We start from the raw sequence: 22,963 nt of genomic DNA, 5'->3' as shown, positions 1-22,963 counted from the left end.
AGAATCAACTCTGCTGCAGAAACACAAATGAACAGCAGTGAAGTCCAGACGCTTTGTTTGTTTTTGTGTTTTGTTGTTTGTATTTGCTGTTGTGGTTTCTCTGGTGGTCTCTGTGGCTCTGGACCCGCTGGTCCTGGTGTTGCTGGGGATTCTGGTCTTGGGACTCAGTGAGGACATGGAGCGTCGTCAAAGTCTGGAGGATCAGCTCAGGTGTCCCGTCTGTCTTGACGTCTTCACTGAACCACTGATGTTACAGTGTGGCCAATCCTACTGCAGGTATGTATGATATATGGGACACACCTGTCCTGTCCTCACCTGACCTCACCTGTCCAGGTGTTGTGTGCGCTCCATGACAATGGACCTGCATGGTCAGCTGCAGTGTCGCTGTGGTCGATGGAGACAGTCCTCCTCCCAACGTCAGCTTGGCTCGAATCATAGAGGCTCTGCAGGTAAAAACACCTGTCATCAGTTTACCTGTGAAACCTGAAAGTTTTGAAAAGGTTAACAAGATCTTGATCTTGTTCTTTAACAAGTGAAACATGTGATTCAGTAATTTAATATTTTCAGCTCCATATTGTGGCAAATTTTGTTTATCCTGACAGGAAGTGAGTGTTTCAAGAGCTCAGCCGGAGTCGTGTCCTCAGCACCACAACCCGCTGAGCCTTTACTGTGAGGACGAGCAGACTGTGATCTGTGGCCTCTGTGGAAGCATCGGGGCTCACCGGGGACACAAAATCACACCTGTGTGCTCTGTCTACAGCCGCATGAAGGTACAAAGATAAGGTCAAAGTCACATCTGTTAGTATAAAGTCACACCTGTTAGTATAAAGTCACACCTGTTAGTATAAAGTCACACCTGTTAGTATAAAGTCACACCTGTTCGTATAAAGTCACACCTGTTCGTATAAAGTCACACCTGTTAGTATAAAGTCACACCTGTTAGTATAAAGTCACACCTGTTCGTATAAAGTCACACCTGTTAGTATAAAGTCACACCTGTTCGTATAAAGTCACACCTGTTAGTATAAAGTCACACCTGTTAGTATAAAGTCACACCTGTTCGTATAAAGTCACACCTGTTAGTATAAAGTCACACCTGTTAGTATAAAGTCACACCTGTTCGTATAAAGTCACACCTGTTAGTATAAAGTCACACCTGTTCGTATAAAGTCACACCTGTTAGTATAAAGTCACACCTGTTAGTATAAAGTTACACCTGTTCGTATAAAGTCACACCTGTTAGTATAAAGTCACACCTGTTCGTATAAAGTCACACCTGTTAGTATAAAGTCACACCTGTTCGTATAAAGTCACATCTGTTAGTATAAAGTCACACCTGTTAGTATAAAGTCCCACCTGTTCGTATAAAGTCACACCTGTTAGTATAAAGTCACACCTGTTCGTATAAAGTCACACCTGTTAGTATAAAGTCACACCTGTTAGTATAAAGTCACACCTGTTAGTATAAAGTCACACCTGTTCGTATAAAGTCACACCTGTTAGTATAAAGTCACACCTGTTCGTATAAAGTCACACCTGTTCGTATAAAGTCACACCTGTTAGTATAAAGTCACACCTGTTATCATAAAGTCACACCTGTTAGTATAAAGTCACACCTGTTAGTATAAAGTCACACCTGTTAGTATAAAGTCACACCTGTTAGTATAAAGTCCCACCTGTTCGTATAAAGTCACACCTGTTAGTATAAAGTCACACCTGTTCGTATAAAGTCACACCTGTTAGTATAAAGTCACACCTGTTAGTATAAAGTCACACCTGTTAGTATAAAGTCACACCTGTTAGTATAAAGTCACAGCTGTTAGTATAAAGTCACACCTGTTAGCATAAAGTCACACCTGTTCGTATAAAGTCACACCTGTTAGTATAAAGTCACACCTGTTCGTATAAAGTCACACCTGTTCGTATAAAGTCACACCTGTTAGTATAAAGTCACACCTGTTAGTATAAAGTCACACCTGTTAGTATAAAGTCACACCTGTTAGTATAAAGTCACACCTGTTAGTATAAAGTCACACCTGTTCGTATAAAGTCACAGCTGTTAGTATAAAGTCACAGCTGTTAGTATAAAGTCACACCTGTTCGTATAAAGTCACACCTGTTAGTATAAAGTCACACCTGTTCGTATAAAGTCACAGCTGTTAGTATAAAGTCACACCTGTTCGTATAAAGTCACACCTGTTCGTATAAAGTCACACCTGTTAGTATAAAGTCACACCTGTTCGTATAAAGTCACAGCTGTTAGTATAAAGTCACAGCTGTTAGTATAAAGTCACACCTGTTCGTATAAAGTCACACCTGTTCGTATAAAGTCACAGCTGTTAGCATAAAGTCACAGCTGTTAGTATAAAGTCACACCTGTTAGTATAAAGTCACATCTGTTAGTATAAAGTCACACCTGTTAGTATAAAGTCACAGCTGTTAGTATAAAGTCACAGCTGTTAGTATAAAGTCACAGCTGTTAGTATAAAGTCACACCTGTTAGTATAAAGTCACAGCTGTTAGCATAAAGTCACAGCTGTTAGTATAAAGTCACACCTGTTAGTATAAAGTCACATCTGTTAGTATAAAGTCACAGCTGTTAGTATAAAGTCACAGCTGTTAGCATAAAGTCACAGCTGTTAGTATAAAGTCACAGCTGTTAGTATAAAGTCACACCTGTTAGTATAAAGTCACATCTGTTAGTATAAAGTCACAGCTGTTAGTATAAAGTCACACCTGTTAGTATAAAGTCACATCTGTTAGTATAAAGTCACAGCTGTTATATAAAGTCACAGCTGTTAGTATAAAGTCACACCTGTTAGTATAAAGTCACACCTGTTAGTATAAAGTCACATCTGTTAGTATAAAGTCACAGCTGTTAGTATAAAGTCACACCTGTTCGTATAAAGTCACACCTGTTAGTATAAAGTCACACCTGTTCGTATAAAGTCACATCTGTTAGTATAAAGTCACAGCTGTTAGTATAAAGTCACAGCTGTTAGTATAAAGTCACAGCTGTTAGTATAAAGTCACACCTGTTAGTATAAAGTCACATCTGTTAGTATAAAGTCACATCTGTTAGTATAAAGTCACAGCTGTTAGTATAAAGTCACACCTGTTAGTATAAAGTCACATCTGTTAGTATAAAGTCACATCTGTTAGTATAAAGTCACAGCTGTTATATAAAGTCACAGCTGTTAGTATAAAGTCACAGCTGTTAGCATAAAGTCACAGCTGTTAGCATAAAGTCACAGCTGTTAGCATAAAGGTGTATACACCTGTTTACATTTAGTAAACGTTTGATCTCATTGGCTGACAGGTAAAAACTGTTTGGTGTTGTTGACTCAGTGCAGATAAGCAGCCATTAGTTTGCATATCATCAAACAGTGAGATTAAATGAGTTCAATGTTCAACACAAACCAAATATCACCTTTGTGTTTCCAGTTCATACGTTACTTTACCACCATCCCTTGTGTCTCGTCCGTATTTGTCATGGCCTAGGAGCTGGGTTATGACAAATCGGGGGCTCGTCAGTCTTTTTTCCCGTTTTATGCCGTGACTTCTAGGTAAGATTTGGGAACGTGTAGTTTTTGGCAATTGGTACTTAGTCGTGCGGTTTTTAATTTGTTTGTTCACAGCGTTTCGTTTAGGTACACTAAACGGTAAAAACTGTCTGAAGATTGGGTTTCATCGTAAACTACGTTTGTGGGGTCAGATTGAGATTTGGTGTGCGTGTGCATAAAAGTTAGTTTGGAGCTTCTTTGTTCTTTTGTTTACTGGTGCCGCCGGTACAGGTAGCTGCTCATGTGAGTATTGATTCGAGGGAAAGGACAACGGTTTTGGGATAGCTCTACGGGGTAAGTTACGTGATTTTTGCACGATATTTATTTTGTGGTCTTTTCGGATATTTCCAGATGTTGTAGACTGAGGCATCACTGCTGTATTATAGAGATAATACATGTTAATATTAATACATGTTATCTTCACTGAAATGTGGTCTACATGAAGACTTTATGACGATATGAAATGTGGTCTACATGAAGACTTCATGACTATATGAAATGTGGTCTATGGGAGCAGTTCTACATAAGACATGCTGAAAGAGGGTCTAAATGTTTAACCAACGTCTTCAAACAGAGAAAACTGTGAAATGCTCAGTGGGATGTATTATTATTATTATTATTATTAATACTTCATGAGCTGATCAACAGAACAATAAGCGACAGCCAGAAGATAACGGCAGCATACAACAGTATGACTGTGGAATAAAGAGGGAAAATATTTTTAACTAAATCAAATAAAAACACGGTCCTGAACATCTGGATCATATGGAAGCCCATTTCCGTCACTGTGAGGAAAAATAAAGGTCCTGTTATTTCGAAATTTCGACTTACTATCTCGAAATTTCAACTTACTATCTCATAATTTCGATTTACTATCTCATAATTTCGACTTACTCTCTCATAATTTCGATTTGCTATCTCATAAAGCTGCCCCAAGCCCCTCTGCAGCCATGACATGTCTCACCTCCTGTCTTGGGGAGATAAAGGCGTGGATGAGCAACAACTTTCTCCTGTTAAACAGTAGCAAAACCGAAGCCCTCCTTGTTGGAACTCCTCACCAGGTTCAGTCATCCTCCATAACTCATCTCACCTTCAACGGTCAGGTCATCCCCCTCTCCTCCACAGTCACGAATCTGGGAGTTAGGTTTGGCCATTACCTGACCTTTAATGACCATATAAAACACCTGTGCAAAACCTCCTTTTATCATCTCAAAAACATCTCCAAACTCCGCCCCACTTTAACCCTGTTAGATGCAGAGAAGTTCGTCCACGCCTTTATCTCCTCAGGACTGTACTACTGCAACTCACTGTTCACTGGGATCACTGGCAAGACATTTTTGTGGTTAAGTGTCTTGCTCAAGGACACATCGACACGCACCTCCCTACCTACAAGACCTCATCACTCCCCAAATCTCCACCCGCACCCTCAGATCTTCAAACAGCTCGCTCCTCCGGGTCCCCAGCACCAAGCTCCGCACCATGGGCGACTGGGTCTTTGGCTCGCCAGCGCCGCACCTATGGACCAGATCCCTGACCATCTAAGGGCAACACAGACCCTGGTCTCTTTAAGACCGGCCTAAAAACCTTTCTATTCAGGAAGGCCTTTCCGACCTTGTGCTAAATCACTATCTGTTATTTCTTTTGTGTTTCTGTTCATTCACTGTTTTTTATTGTGCTTATGTTTACTAGTTATTTTAATATAGTTTGTTTTAACTCTGTATTGGCTCTGTGGCACTCTGAGATTTTTTGGATGAAAAGTGCGTTACAAATAAAATGCATTATTATTATTATTATTACAATAATGAGATACTATCTCATACTTTTCACTAACTGACTGAGGCGTAGCAGAGCAGAGAAGCCATGGTGGAGAGACAGTGAACCAGGTGAAGTAAATATCAGGTTTGAGTTCATGACACTACGTCACTGCAACTACAACACAACCTTTTTCAAGTAAAAGCCTGAGAGGAGGCGTTTACTCCACCATGGCTTCGCTGCTCTACGCCTCAGTCAGTGAATCGAAATTATGAGATAGTATCTCATTATTATCAGATAGTAAGTCGAAATTGTCAGATAGTAGCCTAAGTCGAAATTTCGAGATAGTAAGTCGAAAATTCGCGATAACAGGACCTTTATTTTTTCCTCAGTGGCGAAAATGGGCTTCCATAGGATCATGAACTCTCTGATCGTAAAACTGTGAATGAGTTTGGTCTCCTACAACCAGCCGTCACCATGGAAACCGGTTCAGCTGCTGCACTGCAGGGCGTTATCCGGGTTAGTCCGGTTCTGGTCATCCAGACTTTATCCCCAGTCAGCTTCACAAGTCTTCATTCATATTTCTGAATATTCTACCGATCACAGTTCGAACCGGACCTGCAGCAGCTTAGAGAGAGGTTCTGAAGTCCGGATCGATGAGCTTTACATTGATCCGGTAACGGGTGTAACGGGTGTAACGGGTGTAACGGGTGTAACGGGTGTAACGTCCTCCGTGTTTCTCCGTGATAAAAGGCTGCTGGTTCACTCAGCGTGGGCCGACATGAGTCGGCGATGTTTCAGGGTTTCCGCACTGCGAGCTTTAACCGACACAGACGCGTTAAAGCGCAACAGATGTAGCGCAGTCCGCCGTGACGCTCCTAACGGACAGCACGGAACCGTAGAACCGGGTCCGGACTGGACCTGAAGGAGCCTTTGTTGGGGTGCTGGATGTCCGCCGAAGACAGAAACACATCCACTGTCTCCGTTACATGTGTGATGTTCACGGATTGTTACATTCTTAGTCCCGTTAAACAGTGAAAACGTTCAGTATCCAGACGTTAGGACCGAGTCCGGTGTGACTGGAGTGTTTTAACGGCCTGAGAGGAACAGATCCTCCGGTAACTACGAAGGTTTGTTTCTTATGCACAATCTGCTTTAAGGCTGTTGTGTCGGAGAGAGACAGAGAGAGGATCTGGGTCGGGATCGGATCACCTGGTGGTCTCACTGAAACCAACCGGGCTATTCTGTTCAACAGATGCTCCTCAGGAAAGTGGGGATTTGACTGAACTAATCGCAGCCCGGAGGACTTAATATGCGCCGAAGAGAAGGATGGACCGCGGTGATCTGTGAAGTGTTCACTTTGAATCCCTGACCGGTCGCTACGTTCACAGAAGAGCGAAGATTTCTTCAATCATCACAATTGAACAGAACGTGACAGACGCGGAGCGGGGATCTCCTTGGAAACAGTCCCCTGCCTCTCTCTCCTCCTCTCAGGGATGCTTGTCTCTCACGTCTCCCACTAACACCCAGTGTGGTACTGGGAGCCTTCCGGTGACCAGATGTTCTCCAGCAGCAGGATGACGGTGAACCAGTCCAGCCTGCTGTACGGACCGCTGGAGGAGCTGCAGGAGCTGGCCTTCATCGAGAGGCCGATCCGCAGGAGTCTCAAGGTCTGTAACGTCTTTATGATGATAATAATAATACAAATAAACATGATGAACATGAAGCTGCTTCTCTTCTTCATCACCACTCATGTGAATGTGTAGTGATGAAGATGAAGATGAGAATGTGACATGTTGTGTGAGTCAGTGGGAGGAAGATGAGCAGAGGGGAGACCCGCTATCTGCGCAGCATGACGCAGTTTCTGTCTGACCGCCTGTCTCACTGCAGACAGACAGACAGACAGACAGCTGATCTCCGTTCTTCTGTCACTGTCAAATCCATAGATATGAATAATCAATGAGGCCAACCAAATCTACTGCAAACTATTTCCATCATCTGTCATTTACATTCATTGTTTTTAATATCGTTCACATATTAACATATTAACGTATCAAACATTAACATATGTTAACATATTGATACATTGACATATACAGATATAAAAAACTGATATCTTTCACATATTAGCATATTAACATTTTAGATCAGGGGTCTTCAACGTTTTTCAGGCCAAGGACCCCCGAACTGATCGAGAGATGGAGCAGGGACCCTGGACTATATATATTGGATACAACATATAAACATATTCAAATAGAAGAAGAAACCATGTTTATTGTCATATACATGAAATGTGTCTCTGCATGTGACCCATCCCTGTATGTAGGGAGCAGTGGGCTGCCATTGATCGGGCCCGGGGAGCCGTCAGGGGTTCAGTGTATTGCTCAGGTACACTTTGACACGCGACACGTCCCAGCCGGGGATCGAACCGTTGACCTTCCGGTTCCCAGACAACCCTCTTATCCAGTGAGCCACAGTCACCCCATATTAAGCATATTAAGTCATTAACATAGATACATATTAACATATTAACATCATTCATCCTCAATAATCAGTTCATGCTCATAAATGGTTCTATAATAAATGAACGTTCAGTGTTTGTTATATATTTTTATTTTTATAACTGTTTTACTTCCTGATCATCAATTATCTGAATAAACAACACTGATGATAATAAAGTTATTATATCGGATAAATGTAAACCTGACAAACCAAAAGTTGTTTACTGTTTATAACTGATTTATTAATGTTAAATTAATAGTGAACAATTAATCACTGATATCAGATGATATTAATGATTATAAAACATATTCACTTATGTGGAGAATCATCATTTATGTTTCAACTGTTTAATAATTATTATTAATAAACCTCAAGCTGAAGTGGGCGGGGCCAAGAGCTGATTAGTTTTCTTCTTCTTCTTCTTCTTCTTCTCTCACTGAGAACCATGTGGGAGAAGGGGTGGGGCTTAATGGTGATGATGACGTTAGGGGGCGGGGTCTGTGAGTCTTCTTATGGGCGGAAACCCGACGTCATGACGATGCAGTCACACAACCCCATTTCTTCCTACACGCACACACACACGCACACACACACACACACACACACACACACATTTATTTTCAATGTAGATGTCTGATATCTCTCTCTCTCTCTCTCCATATATATATATTTATATATATTTATACACACACACAGACACACACACAGAGTATGTTATGTAATCTGTGGGTTTAATTGTCAAAATGTGTTTGTTATTTCAGACCGCAGAGGAGATTGATCAGCTGACTGTGGACGAAGACCTGAATGACATTGAGAGAGCCGTCTACCTGCTCAGGTAAGAGCTGAATACCTGTTCAGGTAAGAGCTGAATACCTGTTCAGGTAAGAGCTGAATACATGTTCAGGTAAGAGCTGAATACCTGTTCAGGTAAGAGCTGAATACCTGTTCAGGTAAGAGCTGAATACCTGTTCAGGTAAGAACTGAATACCTGTTCAGGTAAGAACTGAATACATGTTCAGGTAAGAGGTGAATACCTGTTCAGGTAAGAGCTGAATACCTGTTCAGGTAAGAGCTGAATACATGTTCAGGTAAGAGCTGAATACCTGTTCAGGTAAGAACTGAATACTTGTTCAGGTAAGAGGTGAATACCTGTTCAGGTAAGAGGTGAATACCTGTTCAGGTAAGAGCTGAATACCTGTTCAGGTAAGAGCTGAATACCTGTTCAGGTAAGAGCTGAATACATGTTCAGGTAAGAACTGAATACTTGTTCAGGTAAGAGCCGTCTACCTGCTCAGGTAAGAGCTGAATACCTGGTCAGGTAAGAACTGAATACCTGCCCAGGTAAGAGCTGAATACTTGTTCAGGTAAGAGCTGAATACCTGTTCAGGTAGGAGCTGAAAAAAAACCAACATTAGCATAAAGGTCAACACAGCCAAGTTAGCCCCTTTAAGCATGATCTAAGCTTAGTTAGCGACCGCTACACATTTGTTTTCAGTAGATGAAGATTCAAGTAGTTGGCTGTTATGAAATGTTGGGTTTCCATCCGTAGTCTTATAAACGCTACATATAAGAGGAAAGTATACTTACATGTGGACGCAAAAGCATTTGTATTGTCCATGTTTTTTGTTTTCTTCAAATACAGACGCTACTACTACTCATATCAGGATCCCCGTGATCCAACCTGCCAATATTTAGAAATACTGGGAGATGATTTTGATCTTTCACTGAGAAAAGGGAGATTTTATTTTCAGCATTATTCTGATCCAGATTCCAAGTCTTGAAATGCCTGATGTCAGATGTGGAGTCCCTCATGGTTCAATTTTAGGTCCTTGGTTGTTTAATCCATAAATAGTCACTTGAGATGTATATTTCCTCTGTTATCAGTGTGGGTCAGGAGGTGCAGAGAGCGAGCGTCATCAGTAACCTGCCGAGCCTCGTTCGTCAGAATCCAGCTGAGACATTCCGTCGGGTCGTACCAAAGGTCCGGGTATGTACACAGTAAAATTAGTCAGAATTATGTCAGTGCTGTCGGTACTACAGGTGGGCAGCAAGTGGACAGTCAATTTGGGAAATGACGGGTGTGTCATTCAGGTAACCTGTCTGTCTGACTCAGGAGGTCTTGAATGGAGCCGGAGCAGAGATCCAGCTGGCAGCGGCGGCGTCATTCTTAACCATCCTGCAGGACGACATCATCCTGATCCACACTCACACTTTCTCCATCCTGAAGACCGTCCTGCTGCACCTGAACCACCGAGACACAGGTAACATACAAGGAACCACAGACACACAGGTAACATACAATGAACCACCGAGACACAGGTAACATACAATGAACCACCGAGACACAGGTAACATACAATGAAACACAGACACACAGGTAACATACAATGAACCACTGAGACACAGGTAACATACAATGAAACACAGACACACAGGTAACATACAATGAACCACAGACACACAGGTAACATACAATGAACCACCGAGACAGGTAACATACAATGAACCACAGAGACACAGGTTACATACAATGAACCACGAGACACAGGTAACATACAATGAACCACCGAGACACAGGTAACATACAATGAACCACCGAGACAGGTAACATACAAGGAACCACCAAGACACAGGTAACATACAATGAACCACAGACACACAGGTAACATACAATGAACCACCGAGACAGGTAACATACAAGGAACCACCGAGACACATGTAACATACAATGAACCACCGAGACACAGGTAACATACAATGAACCACCGAGACACAGGTAACATACAATGAACCACCGAGACACAGGTAACATACAATGAACCACCGAGACAGGTAACATACAAGGAACCACCAAGACACAGGTAACATACAATGAACCACAGACACACAGGTAACATACAATGAACCACCGAGACAGGTAACATACAAGGAACCACCGCGACACATGTAACATACAATGAACCACAGACACACAGGTAACATACAATGAACCACCGAGACACAGGTAACATACAATGAACCACCGAGACACAGGTAACATACAATGAACCACCGAGACACAGGTAACATACAATGAAACACAGACACACAGGTAACATACAATGAACCACAGAGACACAGGTAACATACAATGAACCACCGAGACACAGGTAACATACACTGAACCACAGAGACACAGGTAACATACAATGAACCACCGAGACACAGGTAACATACAATGAACCACCGAGACACAGGTAACATACAATGAAACACAGACACACAGGTAACATACAATGAACCACAGACACACAGGTAACATACAATGAACCACCGAGACACAGGTAACATACAATGAACCACCGAGACACAGGTAACATACAATGAACCACCGAGACACAGGTAACATACAATGAACCACCGAGACACAGGTAACATACAATGAAACACAGACACACAGGTAACATACAATGAACCACAGAGACACAGGTAACATACACTGAACCACAGAGACACAGGTAACATACAATGAACCACCGAGACACAGGTAACATACAATGAACCACCGAGACACAGGTAACATACAATGAAACACAGACACACAGGTAACATACAATGAACCACAGACACACAGGTAACATACAATGAACCACCGAGACACAGGTAACATACAATGAACCACCGAGACACAGGTAACATACAATGAACCACCGAGACACAGGTAACATACAATGAACCACCGAGACACAGGTAACATACAATGAAACACAGACACACAGGTAACATACAATGAACCACCGAGACACAGGTAACATACAATGAACCACCGAGACACAGGTAACATATAATGAACCACCGAGACACAGGTAACATACAAGGAACCACATACACACAGGTAACATACAATGAACAGTGTATTCTGTGTATTTTCACTTCATTTTACATAAACACACTATTGTAAAATCCCGAAGCACATGAAATCACAGTAGATTACATTGAATTTGTTACATCCTGATACATTTACATCGATAAAAGTAAAAATTAATGTTAATATTGACATTGATCTTGACGATGCTTACATTGTTGTTGACAATAATATGAAGCTAATATTTAAACCTACATATTGACAATAATGTTGACGTTGCCGTGTTTATTTGACAGTGGTGAGCAACGCCTGGTTGGAGACCCTGCTGTCGGCCATCAACGCTCTACCCAAAGAGACCATCAAACAGGAGGTATAGTGATCAAGGTTATTGATTAATACCTTTCACCAGAATTATTCATCAGTATTAGTGTAGTTAAAAGTACTACATTACAACATCACTCAAGGCAGGCAACTATATTTGGGACATGAAATACCCAGCTCGCCTCTCCAACTGTCTTTCTGTCTCTTACCTGTCTCTACTTCTCTCTACCTGTCTCTCCAGTTTTTCCAATTAACCTGTCTAATTGCATTGTTTTCCATATCCTGGACCTTCTTCACTCCGTTTACTCTTCTTCTCTGTCCATTTCTTTCTGTACCTGTCTGTCTCTCCATGTGTGGAAGGCACTGTAACTCGCTGTCTCTATCTTTCCTTGTCTACCTGTTCAGGGCTTCTAGTGTATAAACCCCAGCTGTCTCTCTCTTTGTACCTGTCTGTCTTTTTCTCTGCAGGTGCTGAACCCTCTCCTTTATCAGTCTCAGCTGTCTCACTCTCTTCAGGCTCGTCTGGCTAGCTGTCGAATTCTAGGGAAAGTCGCCTGCAAGTTCGACCCTCACATGTGAGCTGCAGTACTACTGTAGCACTACACACTGTGTACTGTGGTACTACACTCACGACATACTGTAATACTACACACACACACACACACTATAAACAGGTGTGTCTTTAGACCTGGTCCCCCACTAACAGGTGTGTCTTTAGACCTGGTCTCCTACTAACAGGTGTGTCTTTAGACCTGGTCCCCCACTAACAGGTGTGTCTTTAGACCTGGTCTCCTACTAACAGGTGTGTCTTTAGACCTGGTCCCCCACTAACAGGTGTGTCTTTAGACCTGGTCCCCCACTAACAGGTGTGTCTTTAGACCTGGTCCCCCACTAACAGGTCTGTCTTTAGACCTGGTCCCCCACGAACAGGTGTGTCTTTATACCTGGTCCCCCACTAACAGGTGTGTCTTTAGACCTGGTCCCCCACTAACAGGTCTGTCTTTAGACCTGGTCCCCCACTAACAGGTCTGTCTTTAGACCTGGTCTCCTACTAACAGGTCTGTCTTTAGACCTGGTCCCCCACTAACAGGTCTGTCTTTAGACCTGGTCCCCCACTAACAGGTGTGTCTTTAGACCTGGTCCCCCACTAACAGGTGTGTCTTTAGACCTGGTCCCCCACTAACAGGTGTGTCTTTAGACCTGGTCTCCCACTAACAGGTGTGTCTTTAGACCTGGTCCCCCACTAACAGGTCTGTCTTTAGACCTGGTCCCCCACTAACAGGTGTGTCTTTAGACCTGGTCCCCCACTAACAGGTGTGTCTTTAGACCTGGTCCCCCACTAACAGGTGTGTCTTTAGACCTGGTCCCCCACTAACAGGTCTGTCTTTAGACCTGGTCCCCCACGAACAGGTGTGTCTTTAGACCTGGTTCCCCACTAACAGGTCTGTCTTTAGACCTGGTCTCCTACTAACAGGTGTGTCTTTAGACCTGGTCTCCTACAAACAGGTCTGTCTTTATACCTGGTCCCCCACTAACAGGTGTGTCCTTAGACCTGGTCCCCCACTAACAGGTGTGTCTTTAGACCTGGTCCCCCACTAACAGGTCTGTCTTTAGACCTGGTCTCCTACTAACAGGTCTGTGTTTAGACCTGGTCCCCCACTAACAGGTGTGTCTTTAGACCTGGTCCCCCACTAACAGGTCTGTCTTTAGACCTGGTCCCCCACTAACAGGTGTGTCTTTAGACCTGGTCCCCCACTAACAGGTCTGTCTTTAGACCTGGTCTCCTACTAACAGGTGTGTCTTTAGACCTGGTCCCCCACTAACAGGTCTGTCTTTAGACCTGGTCCCCCACTAACAGGTCTGTCTTTAGACCTGGTCCCCCACTAACAGGTGTGTCTTTAGACCTGGTCCCCCACTAACAGGTGTGTCTTTAGACCTGGTCCCCCACTAACAGGTCTGTCTTTAGACCTGGTCCCCCACTAACAGGTCTGTCTTTAGACCTGGTCCCCCACTAACAGGTCTGTCTTTAGACCTGGTCTCCTACTAACAGGTCTGTGTTTAGACCTGGTCCCCCACTAACAGGTGTGTCTTTAGACCTGGTCCCCCACTAACAGGTCTGTCTTTAGACCTGGTCCCCCACTAACAGGTCTGTCTTTAGACCTGGTCCCCCACTAACAGGTCTGTCTTTAGACCTGGTCCCCCACTAACAGGTCTGTCTTTAGACCTGGTCTCCTACTAACAGGTGTGTCTTTAGACCTGGTCTCCCACTAACAGGTGTGTTCCTGTGTATCAGAGTGAAGAAGGACCTGCTGCCTCTGGTCCGGTCTCTGTGTCAGGATGTGGAGTTGGAGGTCCGGGCCTGTATGTGCCGTCAGCTGGAGAACATCTCCAGAGCGTCGGGGTAAACTTCACAAACACTGAATGAAACAAACATCAACAAACATCCTGCTGTGATGTCACAGGGTTTCTCCTTCAGGGTGGACGACACCAGGACCGAGCTGCTTCCTGAACTGGTGGAGCTCGCCAGAGACGAGGAGAGCAGCGTCCGCCTCGCCGCCTTCGACACCATCATCAACCTGATGGAGATGATGGACGGTGGTGAGTCAGAGTGTGAGCTTTAATATCTACATCAAGTCACCTTCTCTAAACATGTCTTCCTCTCTCAGATGACAGACTGCATGTCGTGGTTCCCATGGTGATGTCCGTGTGCGAGGCATCGCAGGCGGACGAAGCCATCGTGGCGTCTTTGTCGTTCCAGTTTGGGAAAGTCTGCAGCGGACTGGCAGGTGAGACTCTGATGTCACACAGTGGAAACAGTAGAGTCACATTCTACTGAAACCAAAGCAGAGTGAGTTCACATCAATTAGGTGCTGGGGTGGCAGCGGTTAGCAAGAGGTTTCTGGGTTGGAACCGCCGGCCGTCTTGGGATCTCCTGTGTGGAGTTTGCATGAGCTTCTCTTAAAGGAGGACCAGGACCGTGACTTTGAGTTCTGGTCCAGGTGTGGAGAGCGTTGCTGTGAGCTGCTGTGTCTCTGATGATTGCTGGTTGCGTTGCTGTGTCTCTGATGAGTGCTGGTTGCGTTGCTGTGTCTGTGATGTGATGAATGCTGGTTGAGTTGCTGTGTCTCTGATGACTGCTGGTTGAGTTGCTGTGTCTCTAATGAGTGCTGGTTGAGTTGCTGTGTCTCTAATGAGTGCTGGTTGTGTTGCTGTGTCTCTAATGATTGCTGGTTGCTTTGCTGTGTCTCTAATGATTGCTGGTTGAGCTCCTGTGTCTCTGATGAGTGCTGGTTGCGTTGCTGTGTCTCTGATGATTGCTGGTTGCGTTGCAGGCTCCCTGTCAGACGAGGAGAAGGGCCGGTTGCTGCAGAGGTTTAAGGTTCTGTGTGTCGCTGGGTTGCAGACTGAAGGAAACCAGACTGACTGCAATGAGTCAACGCTGATCCGTTGCAACTGTTGCTACAACCTGCCGGTACAATCAGCAACAGAGATTCAGGTTTCAGTTCAACGTTCAGTCCTCCAGACGGCTGGTGTCACTTCCTGTTTGCTCTCCCTCTCCAGGCCATGGTGGTGTTTGCTGACTCGACTCACTTCCTGTCAGAGCTCTACCCGTCTTTCTCCGGTCTTTGCTGTGACCCGCAAGTCAGCGTTCGACGAAGTGCTGCAGCCAGTTTCCACCAGGTGAGATAACAGAGACCACATGAACAACCAGCATCCTGGTTCTGGGTCTGTTCTCTGAGTCTTTGATTGAAAATGGGGTCAATGAACTCTAAGGGAGCCTGGTCTAAGGAAGGAACCTGAAGGTTTCATCCTCTTAGAGGAAGGGGATCAGGACCCTGAAGCAGCTGTTGAGGTATAATATAAATATATAAGGTGTAATATTAAAAAACACAGAAGTCAATTGTTGAATTTTAAAGTTTTTTGACTGTAAATTTCCCGACTGGCAGAATAAAACAACAGCTCTTTATGTCAGTTTATAGTTTGTAAGTCTTAAAGCCGTCTTCTCTGATGTCATATGTTTGACTCCGCCCCTTCCTGTCAGGTGGTGAAGCTGCTGGGTTCAAACGTCCAGCTGGTCCACAAAGAGCTGCTGGCTCTGCTGCAGGATGAAGCTCTGGAGGTCAGTCATGACGCAACGGGAATGTTCTGGTAGTTTTCTGGTTTTTGGAATGATTTGTGTTCTTTAGTTATTTATTTTGTATTTGCTTAGACATTTTTTATTGATGTGCCCACTTTGCAGCTCACTGTAGGAATAGACGCAAAGATCCAAACCTTTCAATGCACAAAACGTTGAACAGACCGTGTGTGTAGCTTTTTATTTCTAATGTTTTTTCTCAGAGCTTTGATTGTTGTTATTCCAGGTGTTGGACGCTCTCATGAATCACCTGGAGGAAACTCTGGAGGCGGTTCTGACCAGAGGAGAGAACCTGGTGCTGGACAACAAGGTGGGAAAACCAGCCTCCAACACTGAAATGAGGATTAATATCTGTGTGTTTCTTTTTCCTGTTGCCTCTCTCATCTCGGTTCTCTCGTGTCCTCTGATTCTTCTACGTTCCCTTACGGTTCCTGTGGTTCCTCATCAGTTCCCGGAGCTGCTGTCGGCTCTGCTGTCGGTGGAGCAGAAGGTCGGATGTTCTCTGCGTTGGCGGCTGCATGAGAAGCTGCTGCAGCGTTACAGCTGTCTGGCCCGACTTCTGCCTGGAGAAGTGCTGCACCAGAACTTCTCCCCCCGCATCTTCACCATCCTCACCACTAATGTCAGCAACTACGACACACGACTCAATACAGGTGGACCAGGTGAACAGACAGGTAACCCTCCCCCTACGCTTGTTGCTGTTGCAGAAGGTGTTGCCGGTTCAGAGAGAGGCGGCTCGGACGTTCTGCACATTTCTGCGTCACAACCGCAAACACGAGCAGCGTCAAGAGATGATGGAGCGACTGATCCAAGGTCAGAGTACTGTGGTCCTTCAGGTGGTCTCAAGTATGAACAGGGGACCTCGTAGACCTCCCTGTGACATCCTTTTAAAAGGCTTTACTTAAATCCATCAAAACCTCCTTCCTCCTACTTCCTGTCTAAGTTGCTGCAGTCAGAAGACTTAAGATCTGTTGATGGTTCTCCTGTTGTTTCAGATCTGGCTCAGGGGCGGAGCTACTGGAACCGCTTGAGGTTCCTCGATGTTTGTGAAACTGCCTCTGAGATTTTCTCCAGAAAATACTTTAACAAATACTTCCTGGTTCCGGCGCTGGAGCTGGTCCACGACCCCGTGGCCAATGTCAGGTAGGTCTGTCAGTGAGACAGCTAGAATCTGTCTCTCTGGCATCAGATGTGACAAACCTGTCTGTTCACCTGTCTGTCTACACACCTGTCTGTCTGCGCACCTGTCTGCTCACCTGTCTGTCTGCGCACCTGTCTGTCTGCTCACCTGTCTGTCTGCACACCTGTCTGTCTGCTCACCTGTCTGTCTGTTCACCTGTCTGTCTGCTCACCTGTCTGTCTGTTCACCTGCCTGTCTGCTCACCTGCCTGTCTGCTCACCTGTCTGTCTGCTCACCTGTCTGTCTGCTCACCTGTCTGTCTGTTCATCTGTCTGTATGCTCACCTGTCTGTCTGTTCACCTGTCTGTCTGCTCACCTGTCTGTCTGTTCACCTGTCTGTCTGTTCACCTGCCTGTCTGTTCGCCTGTCTGTCTGCTCACCTGTCTGTCTGCTCACCTGTCTGTCTGTTCACCTGTCTGTCTGTTCACCTGTCTGTCTGCTCACCTGTCTGTCTGTTCACCTGTCTGTCTGCACACCTGTCTGTCTGCGCACCTGTCTGTCTGTTCACCTGTCTGTCTGCTCACCTGTCTGTCTGTTCACCTGTCTGTCTGCTCACCTGTCTGTCTGCTCACCTGCCTGTCTGCTCACCTGTCTGTCTGTTCACCTGTCTGTCTGCTCACCTGTCTGTCTGCTCACCTGTCTGTCTGTTCACCTGTCTGTCTGTTCACCTGCCTGTCTGCTCACCTGTCTGTCTGCTCACCTGCCTGTCTGCTCACCTGTCTGTCTGTTCACCTGTCTGTCTGCTCACCTGTCTGTCTGCTCACCTGTCTGTCTGCTCACCTGCCTGTCTGCTCACCTGTCTGTCTGTTCACCTGTCTGTCTGCTCACCTGTCTGTCTGCTCACCTGCCTGTCTGCTCACCTGTCTGTCTGTTCACCTGTCTGTCTGTTCACCTGCCTGTCTGCTCACCTGTCTGTCTGCTCACCTGCCTGTCTGCTCACCTGTCTGTCTGTTCACCTGTCTGTCTGTTCACCTGTCTGTCTGCTCACCTGTCTGTCTGCTCACCTGCCTGTCTGCTCACCTGTCTGTCTGTTCACCTGCCTGTCTGTTCACCTGTCTGTCTGTTCACCTGTCTGTCTGCTCACCTGTCTGTCTGCTCACCTGTCTGTCAGGTACAAGCTGTGCCAGTTGTTGCCCAGATTGCGTTCATCGCTCCGTCTGCCGGCCGACAAACAGCTCCTGCAGCAGCTCGACTTCTGCGTCCAGAAACTCCTCTGCAGAGAAAAAGACAAGGACGTGGTGGCCACGATCCGCAAGGTAACATCTGGACTAACAGAGACCAGTACAGACCTCCTGTCACTTTCTGCAGGTCTATTAAGGTAGTCTACTGAGACCAGTACAGACCCACTATCAGAAGACTGTGAGAAATGTCTCCCGTAGCTGTGCCTACGTGTATAGATAGATACTCAACTGTAAGTCGCTTTGGATAAAAGCATCTGCTAAATGACTGTAATGTAATGTAAAATACATGTGTTAAATGTGCTCTTATTGTTTTTCAGACAGTCCTGGAACTGGACAAACTGGACCTGGCAGAGCCTGTAAGCACCTTGTTTTCATAAAGGACTGATCTGTGAATCACAGCTGAGAGTTTGGTTTCACTTTAAACTCGATCTCCATCTAGTATGTTGTGTGTTTGCAGTTTCACAAGAGGCAGGAGAGGGATTTACTGGACCAGAAGAAGGAGAAGGAAGAGAATCTGCTGCTGGAGATGGTGAGTCTGAAGCTGATAGTTCCTCTTGAGTCTGAATCACTTCCTGTTTTGTTTTCATGACGTCTCCTTTGTCGTCAGGAGCAGCTGGAGCGCCAGCAGAGTGAAGGAAAGCTGAACTCTGAGAAACATACAGAGAGGAAACGTGAGCAAAACTCTCATTTCACTTTCAGATGATTCAGTGTCTGCTGGTATATTTTCTATCTGGATATATGTAATGGAAAAGTTGTGTATCTTTTTGGCCAACTTGTATTCCTGGTCACAGTTAATTCATCATGTGTTTCTGCTTTGTAGTCCAGTTTGTAAACTGTCTTTTTTTGACAGGAAGAGACAGTAAAACCAGTCTATCTGCCATCAAATCCATGTCTGTGTCTTCGTCTGGAAGCACCTTGTCGTCCTCCGGTAAGAAAAGATATGAATATTAAATATTAATAAAACAACGACGAGCTGCAACGTTTTATGGCCACTGAGAAAATGTTCCACTGGTGAGCTTTGAACACAATCAATGAACTCTTGTTGAATTTGTATTCATTCAAAGCTATCATCAATATTTTTGCTGTCAATGAAATGACAAAGTGAACCAGTGTAACATGTTGTGTTTCTCTGGTTATGATGAACCTTCATCTGAATTAGCAGCTCATCTCGTCTTTAAGAAGCTTCATAGTGACTTTCAGCTCATTGTTTATCTTTCGGGCTCATTGAAGAGGAAGCAGGGGACACGCCCCCTCAATATCTACAACGTCAATCCCCCCCACACCAATAACACCATGGAAGTAGCTGCACACTTTTATTTTGAAGAACTGCTAGCATAATAATCCGAGTTCATGATGGACATTTGCACTAATTTCACGCTGAACACTTTCTAGAGTAGTTTTCAGAGAATTAGCTGTAAAGAGCCTCGGTTCACTGCCTGCTCAGCAGAAAACAGCAGACTCGGTTAGATGCTAGCTGCTGAACATAGTGGAGCATTTAGCAGCTAAAGAGACACACATTTCCCTCAGGAGGTGGTGGAGACCCAAACAGAGCTAAAAGAGGATATTGGACGTTGATACGTTGAACATCCAGTGGTTACGAAGCTACATGATGATTCGTAGGAGTCTTTGTGTTTGTGTCACCTGGACTCCTATGAATCATCATGTACCTTCGTAACCACTGGATGTTCAACGTATCCACTTAAAGGCAATGATATGTTAATGTTATGTTCACTTCCAGTTTCTGTTGAAAACAAGTGGACAAAAACATCAGTTTAAAGGTCGTAGAAGTACACAGTATTACGTCCTGCAGGTGACACAACATGAAATGGACTTTGTGTAGCTGAAAACATCTTTAAGTGTTGGGAGTTTGGTAAAGTGGAACAGTTTCTGCACGAGTCACATTACTCCAGTATTTACAGGTTCGGTACCTGACAGTAAACGTAGTAGCTCATCTCAGAACATCATCAATACAAACCATGATGATGATGATGATGATTCTTCTTCTTACAGGTAAAGAGATGAGGAAGGCTAAACTGTCGAGGAGTCGATCTCTCAGCAGTCAGCCGACGACGTCCAAACCTGCCAACTCAGACCGACCTCTGTAAGACCTGCAAGCCTTCCTTCTCTTTAAACTCTAAACACCAGCTTCAGGTTTCAGTCTCTCAGGGTTCAGAACCAGAACCAGAACTGTTTATTGCAAAGTATGCTACACAGACAAGGAATTCTGCTCGGTGAATGGTGCGTTACAGTAAACTCAACAGTATAAGACATGATTTAAAGTTAGAAAATACGACAATTTACAGTCAAATATGGTAAACTAACAAACAAATAAGAGTACATTACGAGTGTCAAGTGCATTTTAATGTAGAAAAGTTGTGCAAGGGTGTATAACTGTAATTATTATCACATTTTAGTTTTCATCACCTTTCCGTCGTCGTTCACTCAGTATGAAGTCTTTACCGTGACATTGACCTGCTTGTCAAGGTTCAAGGTTTTTAAAATAGGTTTTAAAACGAGGAAGGACCGGTTCTCCAACACTCTGTCCTCGAGGTCGTTCATGAGACTGATGAGAAAGGTTTGGTTTCAGGAGATAAAGCTGTGTGTCGTCAGCATATGAGTGTTTTTGGGGGAATCATGTACTTAGAAACAGAAGGGGACCGAGGACAGAGCCGACCCTGTTCTGGATCTACCAAGATGTCTGGGTCCACTGGATCAAGCGCCGTGCTGCGATCAAGACAGTCTGTGATCTGATGTTGAAAACAAGGTTCAAGTGTTCTTAATCTTTTGTTTTCTGGCTCTGTGTTTCAGGAAAGTGAAGGAGATGAGCAGCGTGTCTGGACCCGGGAAGTCCTCCATGTCACTGAGCAAAGGTACCACCTCCTTATTTAACACAGGCTCTGTCGAAAGTCAGGTAGTGGTTTTCAGGACTGTAGAACCACTACGGTTCGGGAGGACACATCTTTATTCACACATCACTTGTGTTTTATAGATGACCCCTTGAGGACTGCCCATTTCTCTACCGCGACCCAGTCCTCCACCTCCATGCCAGTCCTGATCCGCAGCAACACCACCAGCCTCCTGGAGAGGGCCAGTACCCTGGACCACAGGACCAGCAGCCTAGATCAGAGAGATCATAGAACCAGTACTCTGGACCACAGAACCTGTAACATGGACCACAGGAACAATATGATGGAGCAGAGAACAGGTACAATGAACCATAGAACCACTACCGTTGATCAGAGAGACCACAGAACCAGTACCTTGGACCATAGAACCATTGACCAGAGAGACCACAGGACCAGTACCCTGGACCATAGAGACCATAGGATCAGTACCATGGACCAGCGCAGTAAAACAATGGACCGGGGTTGTGGGGTGAAGGACAGCCAGTCCAGAAAGCTGTCAATGTGAGTTCTTGCCAAATGTTCTGGAGGTAGAATTCTACGAGTTAATGATCCCACGTGTCTTTTACAGTTTGTAACCCAAAGTTCGCTCAGACCAGATCCAGGAGTGGCCCTCATACAAGGTTCTCTCTGAGTTTATTGAACCAATCACAACATCTGAGACCATCCCTCCCTGAATCACTCCTCCACAGTAATTCAAGGAGGGGTCAACAAAACCCTCTGGATTAGTTTCAACTCGTTCAATATGGACCAGATGTTTAGTCTCTTGTGGTTCCACTGTCACAATATAAAAGAATCCTGTCCAGCTGTAAACTGGGTTTTACCTGGTTTAACCCTGTTATTGTTTAGTCCAGACGTAGTCCAATCCTTGTGCCTTAGTTTAGCTCTACTTTGACCCAGTTTTAGCCCTAAACAATCGTTATCTGATCCCCAACCGAACCCTTCACCTTTTCATCTACGCTTTAGTTTATTGATTCTTTGTGGCTCACTTGGCCCGGATGGCCCATCTTACTCCTCGACCAACCCTTATTCATCCCTGTGATCATTTACTCTGATCATGTGTTGTTTATCCTGTTTTAGTCATAGCTTTTCTCATTTAATCCATTTTTTAAGCAGCTGTAAACTGGTAGCCAGTGGATGCTCATTGTGCCCTATAAACACCGTGAACCAAAGCAAACCACAAGCTTCTGATACTAAAACCTTGTCAAATGATTTATGAGCTGTTTTGTTTTTTATTCTACAGAAACAGGAAGTCAAACTCTTTCAGTGTCCAGTCAGGAAGAGACTGAAGATGATGATGTCATCGTACCGCCACCAGGCCACAAGCCAATCAGGAGTCAGGGTTCACAAGTTTAAAGACGAGTAAAGGCTTACCCAGAATGGAACAGGACATCTGATCTACTGAGCACTGTGTATTCTAATGATCTCATCCTGTCTCCTGATTGGTTCAGGAAACACATACAAACTTGTGTTCTTATTGGTTCGTGTTCCACATGCTGACACATGATTGGTCGGATGAGTGTTCTCTGACTCCATATAACTGTGTTGATTGTTTTTTGGAACATGTGATGTCACTGTGCTG

General features: G+C 44.6%; 2 protein-coding genes across 3 annotated transcripts; both read left to right on the top strand.

The window, feature by feature from the left end:
- Positions 1-175: 175 nt before the first annotated feature.
- LOC306792929 (E3 ubiquitin-protein ligase TRIM50-like) lies at positions 176-6,173 on the top strand (the record flags this gene model as incomplete). The annotated part of the gene is given in 5 exon segments (XM_079290297.1): positions 176-276; positions 334-387; positions 389-449; positions 603-770; positions 6,069-6,173. Coding segments are annotated over 5 exon segments (489 nt in total).
- Positions 6,174-6,284: 111 nt separating this feature from the next.
- On the top strand, positions 6,285-22,861 carry ppp4r4 (protein phosphatase 4, regulatory subunit 4). Of its 2 annotated transcripts, none has more exons than XM_079290972.1 (25): positions 6,285-6,985; positions 8,579-8,652; positions 9,702-9,804; positions 9,931-10,078; positions 11,958-12,031; positions 12,451-12,557; positions 14,276-14,383; positions 14,459-14,580; positions 14,649-14,768; positions 15,315-15,454; positions 15,544-15,663; positions 16,025-16,102; positions 16,344-16,427; positions 16,566-16,739; positions 16,825-16,930; positions 17,113-17,260; positions 18,409-18,553; positions 18,796-18,834; positions 18,936-19,007; positions 19,092-19,149; positions 19,329-19,406; positions 20,489-20,579; positions 21,287-21,348; positions 21,468-21,885; positions 22,625-22,861. In XM_079290972.1, exons 1-25 carry the CDS (start codon positions 6,875-6,877, stop codon positions 22,668-22,670), a joined length of 2,826 nt encoding a protein of 941 aa, XP_079147098.1. In that variant the 5' UTR covers positions 6,285-6,874; the 3' UTR covers positions 22,671-22,861. The 2 variants fall into 2 exon arrangements, with proteins under 2 accessions (XP_079147098.1, XP_079147097.1); XM_079290971.1 differs by having other exon boundaries at positions 19,086-19,149.
- The last annotated feature ends 102 nt before the right edge of the window (positions 22,862-22,963 follow it).

The sequence above is a fragment of the Melanostigma gelatinosum genome, assembly GCF_949748355.1.
Source record: "Melanostigma gelatinosum genome assembly, chromosome: 19".
Classification (NCBI taxonomy): domain Eukaryota; kingdom Metazoa; phylum Chordata; class Actinopteri; order Perciformes; family Zoarcidae; genus Melanostigma; species Melanostigma gelatinosum.
The sequence above is the reverse complement of the archived record's forward strand: the minus strand, read 5'-3'. Positions and strand labels throughout refer to the sequence as shown.